General features: G+C 40.7%; 1 protein-coding gene across 1 annotated transcript; it reads right to left on the bottom strand.

The window, feature by feature from the left end:
• Positions 1–501: 501 nt before the first annotated feature.
• On the bottom strand, positions 502–11822 carry TMEM114 (transmembrane protein 114; the record flags this gene model as incomplete). The annotated part of the gene is made up of 3 exons (XM_010148507.1): positions 502–734; positions 3372–3509; positions 11742–11822. Coding segments are annotated over 3 exons (452 nt in total), but the record flags the coding sequence as incomplete, so codon positions are not given.
• Between the last annotated feature and the right edge of the window lie 107 nt (positions 11823–11929).

Below are 11929 nucleotides of genomic sequence, written 5' to 3'. Positions count from 1 at the left end.
AAGAGCACACCACCTACCACCAAGTGGCCATCTCGGCAGCTCTGCTGTTAGAGGCTGCCAGCGTGACTGGAATCCTAGGCAGACTAACAAGGAGTCACAGAGGAGAACCCAAAAACTAAGTGGACTGTGCATACCGCACGGTACTCCGAGGCACTTTGCTGGGACAGCAGGAAGGAGAAAAGAAAGCAGTAAATCTGCCTTGTACTAAGCACCAAATGGAGGTGTCTTACAAGCTGCCAGCTGAAATTATTTTGGAAACACTAACACTGCAATGTACTTTCTTCTAGAGTCACAAGAGTTTCCTTATTGACAACACTTGAAATGTTTTACTGATTTATCAGAATCTTTGTGTTTTATAGCTAGCTGTGAGGAAAAGGGTTTATGGCAACTGACAAGATAGTCACAGCCTTGCCACTTTTATTACCCCTAGTGACCAGATGGACCAAGCACTCCACACTTTCAGGCTCTGCGTGGTTCTGTTGTTGCAATGATACCTGTTGTTCATAACGCCTGTTCACGTTGCCGTTTCAGACCCACAACTCTTGCTGCCAGGAGAAACACAGCGCCGGTGAGCACTTCTGCGACAAAGGAGATCCAGACTAGCGCCAGCGACCAGCCAAACCTGATGTCGATCTCTACCAGGAGATCCTTACTCCTCAGGAGGCAGACAGCTTCTTCGAAGGCAGCAGCTGAATACGCAATATAGACACTGATCCCAGTAAGTGTAACAAGAGCTGAGGAAGAAAAACATATTCAGCTAGTTAGCATCCACTGCAGAAATTAAAAATTATTAACTGGGTATGTCTCAGGGCTTCTTTGCCACTCCTTCCTATCTACCCAGCCAGATTACCAGTGGGCCTCTGTTTACCTTTGAAATCTCGCTGAGGCTGTATTTTGGGGAGGGAAGTAAAAGGAGGGTTATTTCTGTCCATTGAGTTTAATGTGTTCTCGCTGTTAAGTGCTGAATCAGAATGTGTAACAGCAAGCCACCCACAGTAAAAATCTATCTATGTGCTTTACGGATACCTAATGCACATACATCTCCGTTTCCAGTACTGTATCATAATGCATCCTGATTTCTCATTGCTGTGCATCACATCCAGTTGTCTACTTCTGTACAAGAAATACCATTAGATTGTTGCATTTCAGGTCACTGGCCTGAATTTAGACTGTTTTCTAATTCTGAGTATCATAGGTTTTAAATGTTCAATGTAACTGTGTTGGACTTTACTGTCATCTCCCATCAAGTGTTGTGGAGTCATGACTATTCATCACTTCCAAATAATTGTGCCAAAGAGATCCTTGGAGCAGACTAAAAATAATTCAATAAAGGCACTCAAACCAGAAGCTAGATGTTTTCAGAATGAAAGGACAGTAGAGAAGCTAGCAAACCTAAGGAATGGCACATCTAGCACAAGTACACGCTACACCCTGGGCCTGGCATCTCAAAGGACATATATTAACTAAAGTCATAACTTTACTGGGTCAGTGGCATGAAGTATGTGATAAAGACCCTGGACTAAAGGAATGTAGCCCAGGGAAAGTAGATACTGGAACACTTGTAGGACAAGATTGGGTCTTATTTGATTCTGAGGGAGAAAAATTTTGGTCTGGTTTTTCAGTCACAGTGTAAGTCTTACATGAGTCAGCATTTTTGCCAGAAAGACAAGTTGGAGTAGAGGCAAACCAAGACAGAAGAGTATTGGGTGAGCCAACAGCTAAAATTCATACCCGTATTCCTGATTTTAACCATGCTCTGATGCTTGTACCTTATACTAGTCCTCTGCAAGGGAGGGGGAGTGGAATCACTTTATATCTTTTGCCAGCAGAAGAAAATTACTGTTTTGTTGACATTTTCAACAAGGTACGCTAAGTTCTGTGATCCCCCTTAAATGTGGCTTCATTTCAAAAAAATGGGGAAGCATATCGGGTGTCCTGGGATGTGGAACATACCAGTTCCAGTATTTTCCAGAAACCTCAAGTTTTTGGAATCGCATCATAAAATGTTACTTTCTACTGATCAATACTGAACTTTGTGATCTGGAACATCCTATAAAACTGCCTGCCTGTCGCAAGCATGGAGTGCAGCTAAAAGAGCTGAACGGTAGGAGAGCCTGGTCTGACCCCAAAGCCACCCTGCAGTCTGTTCACACAGTCCTGGGAAACAGCACTAGCTGCATCTTCAGAACATATTCAAGCACCCCTCTCCTAAACCTGCCTTTGTGTTCCCTTTCCCTCTTTGCAACCCCAAGTGTCTTAGAAAGGCACAGTACTTCACTTCTCAGTGGGATAATCATGCTTTGCACTTCACAGCTTTTCATCTTTCACATACTATTTGGAGTAGTTTTCAAATAGCTTAAGCCTTTTTAGTGAATACAGCTTTCTGATGTTCTAAGGAAATACAACTTTTCTTGGTTTTATAGAAGAAAAGCATGATGGGGAATGGTTGGGCTTCCTAATAGCATTTCAGACTGAAAAGGTCAGCCAAGATTTTGAGACAGCAGCATTTGCTTCCATCAATCTCTTACCATTCTCTTAGAAAAAGGACTGTATGGTCAGGTGATGAGGGCCAATGCTGAGGATCCCTTTTTCTGTTGTGGAAAATTTCTTTTTCAAGTTGCACTGTGAAACAGTACTGAAAATCTATTTGGAGGAGAAAATGGAGATGGATTTAAACTCAGTTTTTCTACTTTGAAGAATGTTTTTAGTTTAAATTCATAAATTACTTTCTAAAACACACAACTTTTGGTTACAGCAAAAATAATAGAAAACAAATGTGAAAAAATTTTACTAGCTTCAAATTGAAATGTTACCCTCCAAATAAAATAACTCTGTGATTCCCTTTTGCGACCCATCATTTGGAGACACCACTCTCGTTCAAAACTAGCAGTGAAGCCGACCTAATGCCCAGCAAGACCTTTTCAGGAGCTCAATGCAAATGCCTTTGAAAAAAATGTCAGTTTTCTTAATAGTTGTAAGATCTGTGTAAGGCTATCGAACCATATGCCTTACTAATTCCAAAGTCACTTCTCCATTTCTCCATCACCTTGTCTGTAAAGAATTTGAGCACTGTGCTGAGAAGGTATTAAATCTTTCGTGTTCATGGGCACGGCAAACACATTGTGTTCAAAGTGTGAGTCACTCCATAGGGATGTGTGTTTGTGTGTGATTATTTGCCTTTCCTGACTCTACTTGGCAGCTAGAATTCGAGAATCCCATCAGGGGCTGAGCAGACACCAGGTGTATGAACACCAGCATTATTCTGAAAGGAAGCTCTTGCTTAGCTTTCTTCCTCTGGAAGACAAAGTGATGTTTCCCAAATATAACCTCTTATTATTTAAAATGGTTATGCCAGGAGTTTGATACAGTACCTCCAAAAAGAAAAAGCAGTCCCGTCATTAGGAGCAAGAGGTAGGCCCTGGCAAGAATACTGATGAATCCAGTCATAGCTCCAAAAATCATCAATATCAGGCTGAGGGGCATCAGGACAACAAATGTTCCATGCATGTCTGAGGAAAAATGAAGAATGTTAATATTTTATCATGGTGTCATTGGATGTACTAATAATTATTGAGTGCAGAGCCCCTGATCAAAGCCTTATGCTGTGCTGCATGAACAAAGAGTTGGACAATCTCTTGGTTTTTCAGTTTAAGTCAGCAGGACAGAAAAAGGTTCAGAGCAAGCCCTTCCCAGGATCCCAGCCTGCGTTTCAAACAGAGACCACAAATATAAAGGATATGTCTACATGGATATATTTAAGCAATTAAACTGTTCTCAGATACTAAGCCTAGCTGGATAACAGGTGATGCACTGCATGTCACGTAGTCACTGACAACCTTAATAAAAAGTAGCCCTAGTTATCTGAATCATACAGACCACAGCGAGTGGCACTGTTCTGTTTGGGGGGTGAGATCCAGCAGATGCTTTGGTTAAACACTTTCTTTTCTGCCACGTGTCTGCTGCTAAACTGATCTAGCAAATTGTTGACCTTTTCCTTTGTTGCAGCTGACCATCAACTAGAGATAAATTTTCCCATCCAGCTCTGATACTCTGTCATTGCCTTCTGCAGCAGCTTCACTAAGTACATTAACCTATCCTGGTTGCTTCCTCCCATGCTAAATGATTTGCATTAGTCTTTATTGATCCCTATAACATTTTAATAGCTGTGTAAACAGAGGGTTGCTATGTATTTTTCTTATCAGATTTTTTTTCCATCATAAGCCAACTTTGTGTCACTGTTCCCTCTCATGCAATCTATCCATAACATTCGACTCAACCTTCTCTAGAATTATAATCCAAGTCCAGTAATTTCAGCTTCCAATATCCATTTATCCATTGTAAGTGCAGAGTTACTGAGAAAGGAAAACTTAAAATCCACTTTCTGAAGGGCTCTGGGCTTCAGTGTCTCATGTAGTTTCACAGAGGAACAACAATACACCATTAGCTGGTTCCCAAGGAAAAGGAGTCAATTAAGAGATCACAATCTGTGTGTGATGAGATGATCAATTTTTCTAAGTCACGGTAACTGCCCACTGCACCTGCCACTGGCTAAGGATCCACCTTATCCTCTTCAATATCATTATAAAGATAGGACACAATCATGTACGTACCTCTGTTCAGTTCTAGAACCTTGGAAGGTTAGGAAGACCCTGCATGGGATCAAGGCAGACACTGCTGAAGTTTTTACTTGAGTAGAATGTGGTTTCAAAACATTATTACTTTTTATGTGTAGTACAGAACATGCCCACATAGAAAAATGTGGCAAATGAGAAAGTTTTGGGAGGTGACCCTGTTGTTCTTCTATTTCCATTTATTTACACTACTATTATATTCTCATACTTAGTCCCATGTATGCCCACATCAGTATCAGTTGATGCTCAGAAAGCACAAATTCAGCATTCTGCACTGAAGAGAGCACTTTCTCTCCATGCTGCTAAACCTGAGGATATTCCCTGGGCTTCCCGGCAGCAAAACTGCCCATGGCTGCTCTTGTTGGCTAAGAAACCCAAACCTATAGCAATTCTCAGATGCTAACAGTCAAATGAATCTTCAGCATAAGCCAGTATGTCAAAACCATTTTCAATTCTTAGTTGAATACCAAGAGGAGAAATAGCCGTGGAACTTAGTTCAGCAGTTTTATACAGTTTGAAGTGGCTGTCAGAGATGTGATGCCACATGGTGTGACAGAACAGAGATTTGGCACACAATTTAGTTCTTACATTCTAGAGAATTTCCAGGTGTCCCTCACTAGTCAGAATTGCTGCTAACAACCTGTCCCTCAGGACAGTAGCACTAACAGTTGCTGTTTCTTTGACTTCCCTTTGCATGATGTGATTTGAGCTGCTGCAGCTGGGACTGTAACCTTATCCAGGACAAGGGTGGGTGGAGATAAGGCTCTGAATGTAACCTTTACTTTTGAAGCAAAGGGAAAACAAATCCATATCAGAATATTCTCCTGAGGAGTGTCCTAGATTACATTAATGATCTGTGCCAGTTGCATGTAACACCAGAATAACTCTGAATTTTATGCCCTCTTCAGTGACAATGCAAGTTTTAGGGGTATCCCAGCTGGAATCCACAAATCCCACTGTGACAGAGCCTTACTTTTCCTAACACAGCTGGAATCACATTTCTCATGAATCTACTTCAGCTTTTTTAAAATCAAATATTTAATGGATTGTATTTGGTTAATCAGCACTTTTATCACCTCTAGTGTTCTGGTTCAATACCTAATACCCACTTGTCCTTCTTTGAAATCTGCAACTGCCTGGGAAAGTTACTCTAAATTGCTGCCATGGAAACCACTCAGGGTCTGAATTCATGCTGTCTGGCATATGATATTATGCCATTATATTCCTTGATTAGAGGGACAGAATTAGTTTATAGAAGGACATGACTTAAAATATCTTTACTGTGTTTGTCTTCCATAATCATCCGTGGATTGTTAAAACATAAATTTTGCAATCATTTAGTGGTTTTTTAGGTTGTGTTGAAATACTTATGCATTATGTATTATACATACAACTGTCTTATTTTGATGATATGAATCTAATATTGAAAACAAAAACTGCTTAAGCATTTTTCACAAGAGGTATGTGCACTTTCCTGTAAAACAGAATTCAGTTTCCCATATCTCTTTGCTAACACCTGAGTTCCCTGTCAGTTCAACCTGAAAGATTCAAGAGTTTAATCTTGAAAACACTGCAACAAACTGATGAACACTGAAAAAAAACCTTTTTTTTTAAGCAAAAAATACCTTAATTGCTTGATCTGAGTTCATAAGGTTTTGCATCAGCTAGCCAAAGCTGTTTTACTAGAGTTCTGACCAAATGTCTGTAAGAATGGCATCTGCAGTGTGTCCAGATCTGTGAATTTAGGCATTTCTAAGTCACCACCCAACACAGTTGTTTGTAACAGATATCTGTGGAATAAACTAGAGAAAATGAATAGTGTCATAAGTGACCAACTGCAGATCTACCAGTTTTATTAATTATCTCCTGTTAACGTGCTGGAGCTTAACTGTATCAAACTAATTTTGGATTTGTTAGCACAGCTTGTAACAGCACATAATCTCTAGAAATCTGTAGTAGTCACCTCATCAGAAGTACTCCACGTGGCAGCAGCTCAGAAGATCTTAATTAAGGACCTGATTATCCTCCCCAGCAATAACTAATTAGCCAGTTAAAAAGACAAAAGCCTGTTGGAAACAGAATGCTGGTAGTACCTAAAACCAGTGGGTTCCAAGCTGCCCTGGAAAGACTTGGCAGAGCCAGGAAGAACACTGAGAAAGCCTGACCTGCCTCAGAGGGAGGGATGACCGACAGAAAAAAAATTGCTGTCTGTGGCTAAATGTGAGACTTCCTGGGCTTGAACTCCAGGGACTTGAAGGCTAGCAGAGGTTATAGTGGATGAAAGCTCATGGGGTTAGGGTACCCCAGGATAATTAGGTAAGCTCTGGATTTTGTGTTACATGTTTTGGCTTTGTGTTCTCATGCAATAAGTGTCTGAGCTAAATGGAAAGACAAACTGCAGATAGTAGAAGTAAGATTATGCTGGGCCTGGTACAGGTGGGCACTGACAAAAACCTTCAGTACTAGGAAAGATAAACATAAGCAATGCACTGTGTTTCACATTCTATTGCTGTGATACCAATGAACTTGAAAATGAGAACATTCATCAGACATTGTCACTCACTAGGTCTCTGTAGTGATGCTTAAGTTATCTTAGATTTCTGTATATATTTATTGTTATATCTACAAAGTACCAAAACAAACCTTCACTGGAATCTCTCTGAAGGACCACTGCACAGAAACAAAGCAGATCTGGTTAGGCACGCACTACCATATCAATTAAGTTAGAATGTCTACGTAGATCATTTGGGTCTTATTTCACTTGGCCTCTAAGCTGGCTCTTGCAGGTTTTGCAGTCCTAGCTGTTTCCTTCTAATAACTTAAAACCAAAAGGAGAAAAAAAATGTGAAGAACTATAAATCCCCCAGGAAAAATGTAATGGCAGCCAAAGACTAAGGCATTCTGAGATTAGGAACAGGACTATACACATGTAACTCAGTAAAACTGAAGCAGGCCCATTGTGGTGGATTGACCCGGGCTGGGGGCCAGGTGCCCACCAAGCTGCTCTATCGCTCCTCTCCTCAGCTGGGCAAGGAGGGGAGAAAATAAGGTGGGGGGGGGGGAAAAAATGAACTTGTGGGTCAAGATAAAGGCAGTTTAATAAAGCAAAAGCAAAGGCCACACATGGAAGCAAAGGCAAACAAAACATTTATTCTCTACTTCTGTGCTGGCTTTAACTGATTTTTTTTTTTTAATGAAGAAGCCAAGGCGGCTTTCATGCTATAACAATTGTGGTATAAGTAACTGCCTCTGCTGCAAAGGTATTTTCCCTGAAGGAAGCACTAACTTGTCTGCAGCCTCATGGTTCCAGCTACAGTGATGTCTAAAAAAAAGAAAAATACTATGGGAAGAATGACTTAGAGCAGTTGTGCATGGGCAGCCGCACACTCCAGCCTTGGTTCTATAACACAAAAGGCATTTCCTTTCAGCCATGTGTAAGTGGAAACCACATCCATCAACTGATCATCTCTGGATGGCTCAGGAATAGAGGAGAACACTGGAAAGTGACTTGGGAAATCAATCACTGGCCGTGATGTTCGTGCCCCTAACAAAAAATGAGAATTGCCAGAGGCTTAATCATACCTTGTAGGTACCTAATGCAGCTGGCTTGCATGTCAGGGGCCAACCAGGCTGCCGTTAAGAAACAACAGTAGTTCCTCTCGTGTTATTTTTATATCCACACTATCCCCAGCTCTGCAGTATAGATGGGACCCTGCACCAGTCCAGGGTGCACAGCTAAGATTCAAGAGAAGGGATCTGGTTTGTAATTTTGCAACTGTTTGTATCTTTGGACCAAAATGGCCTCTTGCATCTTGGTCAAATAACACATTATAGATGTTGCTTTGATGTGCGTGTGTCATGTCTTCCCCCCACCCCCCAAAAAAAAGCAAGTAGCTTTGTGGCAATTTGGTTTTAAGCTGTAAGAGGAGGAGGGAATCCACACCAAAAAAAACCCTCCACATTTTAACAAATTTCAGCATGTTTTGAAAAAGACCTCGCCACAGTTTTCTAGGATCAGCAACTTGTAATAGCATTTTGTTCAGAAGAATGTAGATGGAAGTAACTTTTATGTTACCAAGCAGGGGTCACTATCCAGCCATATCTGAGAAAGGTAGGAACAGGTTACTTGAGTTTCCAAAAAGTCAAGCACATAGAAAAGATCTGACAGGATACATTAGTATCCAGAAAATGTGTTACTTTCTTCTTCTGACAGCTCATCTGTCCTGCAAGAAGCACTTGAACCAAGTGCAGAGAACAAATTGATTTTGACCAGAAATAGGTACAAAATTGTTCATTTTGCAGGGATTACGCTGATGCTGGCTTTAGCTAAATCTACACTAGTATTGACCAACAATACTGGGGTTGGTAAATGAAAAATATTTATGTTACAAAAATGCCCGAGAGTAACCTCTCACCAGTGTAACTTCTTGTGTTTGGGGGAGTTTGGTTGGGTTGGGGGTTTTCTTGCTTTTGTTTTTGTTTTGTTTTTTTTTTTTTTTTTAAGAAATCATTTTACAAGGCTGCAACTCTTGGGGAAAATTTTTCAGTAGATTAAATACTGCTATTTCTTCTATGCACTAACTTCCCTCTTCCTGCATGTGATGCTCAACATCTCAGATGTGATTTTGAATGTTGTGTTTCTTCTACTGGAAAATGGCAAAGCTGCTCAGAACTCCTGATGCAGCTTCCTTGGAAGTCAGAGTGACACCCCTCTTTTACCATTTACTAAGAGATGGATTCAGCTCATCACAAAGAAAAGTTGCGCTCTCTGCCTGTCTCCCATAGCTGGCACCAGAGAATGGATGGCAAGACAAAATACCTGGGGTGTCTCTGCTGAGAAATTTCAGTTCTAAAGGAGACTTTCAGAGGACTAGTTGTAATCCTAGTGGTCACAAGAGGCCTTATTAACTGCCTAAATTGTAAAAAGTGACACTTTCTCTTTAATCCTGTATGGAGCAGAAGAAAATGTATGTTTGCAGTAAATTTTTTTTTTAAATGCAGATGTCAGAAATATCTGCGTTTCCTAAAAGTACCACATGGCACTCCCTATGTTCAGCTGCTATTGCTGGGGGTCTGTAGCCTCAGCACACCAAAACTGCATTGAAGCTGAACATCTGAAATATCAAAAAGTTCACTCTGTAGTGCATTCTAATCAAACCTAGTAGGTTCTTTCAATGAAAGTATCTTTGATTACTTATCATTTTTAGGCAGACAACACCTGCTTATAATAAAATCTGCAGGTGTCTTTGCAGACCTGAAATCTTTCTCCAGGAACCTAGAAGTGGCATTTGGTATGAGGGCAAGAGATAAAAGTTCTCTAACGCTATGAAGAGTCTGTAAACATAGTTATGAATGGAATTATTACTCATATTCATTATTTTTCTACAATTCAAGACTACCAAAAAGCTGTCCATTGTTTCCAAGCCAACATCATTTTTATAACAAGAGCTCTGTGTAGTCTCTGCTTTTGTTTTTGCAGAATTCAGCTTCCATTCAAGAACTGTAATCTAAAGTCTCCCTGTCTGAGAAAAATTACAGTTGTACCTTCTGCAAATATGAACACAACTTTTCAAATGCTAATAATTTTATCCTGAGATTTTAGACTATGCCCAGCATAACAGTTGAGGTGCCCCATACTTAAAATGTGATAGACTGGTTAAGTTCAATTAACTGTGAAACCTCAAAGGCTTAAGTGATCCAGCAGACAATCCTTCTCCCTGATCCTCAGTTTTCAGCAACATTGAGCAGCTGAGGTTCTCTGTCTTAAGCAAGCAAGACTCAAGAAGTGGCGCCCTTCAATTTGAAACCACAGAGAGGGAATTTGTGCTGTTAGTCAGGAACCTGTCAATACCATAGAATCATATAATGGTTTGGGTTGGAAGGGACCTTAAAGATCATCTAGTTCCAACCCCCCTGCTACGGGCAGGGACACCTTCCACTAGACCAGGTTGCTCCAAGCCTCATCCAGCCTGGCCGTGAAGACAGCCAGGTATGTTTGTACGGCTGTTTCAGTAGCCCACTGGAATCCCATTCCTATTTTAACTTGCCAGTTACTGTTGCAACACAGCTACATTAGCATCAGTACCTCACACTTATTTTGCCAGGTTTGCTGCACTCCTAGCTGTATCATAAGATGGTCCTGCAGGAGACTGAAGACACTCTAAACCTCTCAGAAGGACTGCTCAGGGAAATGACCATTTTAAGACACAGGGAAAACAGCTGATGTCACAGTGGAGGTGTAAGCAAGTAAAATTATCATAGAATCATAGAATGGTTAGGGTTGGAAGGGACCTTTAAAGATCATCTAGTTCCAACCCCCCTGCCATGGGCAGGGACACCTTGCACTAGACCAGGTTGCTCAAAGCCACATCCAGCCTGGCCTTGAAGACATCCAGGGATGGGGCATCCACAACATCTCTGGGCAACCTGTTCCAGTGCCTCACCAATTAAAAAAAAAGCAAGCCCGTATACAAGCACTTATGAGTGAAGCATTGTGCAGAATATGATGCAAACAAGCTAAATCACCTTTTAGGAGAAGCCTAGAAGTATTTGAAAATGTTTAGTTTGGACTTTCTAAAAACATTGACACTGACAAATGAATCTAAAGAAAAAAGTAAATACCAACCAATGCAGCTGGAAACTTAAAGTCACCTTTTTGAACACTATGTTCTTCAGAGGCTTTGAACACTGCTTTTAGCCACTGATTTATTTTCTTAAGGTTTTATTCAGTGCAAGGAATCCCACTGAAAGGGTAGAAAGCCTTAGAGATTAGTTTAAATGTGTGCTTACGCATTTTCAGTGATTAAACTCTTTTGGGGAGTTGAACATTTTTGCCTTTTATTTTTAACAACTGTGTACCTTCCTGAGCCATTCCAGGCAGACATGTCTTTCTCCTGTGGAAGAAATCAGCTGAATTTGACATCCAACAGGTGGTTATTCCAACAGTAATCTCACTTAAAGACCACATGCAGTTACTGATGTTGCACAGAAGCAGAGTCTAAACACTATCTGGAAGAGCTCTCCCTCTGAATCAAAAACGGGACCTTGTAAGTGGCCAGGGAGGGAGGGAAGGGTGGATGGAAGTGTAGAAATAATGTAAAAGTTACTCACACAAAAGCTGTCTGTGTGAATCGGTGATGTTTGCATTCTCATGCCAGAAGGGGTTTATCAACGGGTAACATTCATTCCTCACTGATAGAAAAGGGAGAAAACAATGAGAAAAAATTACACTATAGTACCTTATTGCAATATATCCTCTTTTTTTCTTTTTCTGTATAGGGAACTCATATTATCTGCTT

This window comes from Eurypyga helias, unplaced genomic scaffold (assembly GCF_000690775.1).
Source record: "Eurypyga helias isolate BGI_N326 unplaced genomic scaffold, ASM69077v1 scaffold11883, whole genome shotgun sequence".
Classification (NCBI taxonomy): Eukaryota; Metazoa; Chordata; class Aves; order Eurypygiformes; family Eurypygidae; genus Eurypyga; species Eurypyga helias.
Note: the sequence above shows the minus strand (reverse complement) of the source record. Positions and strands in the feature narration are given on the sequence as shown.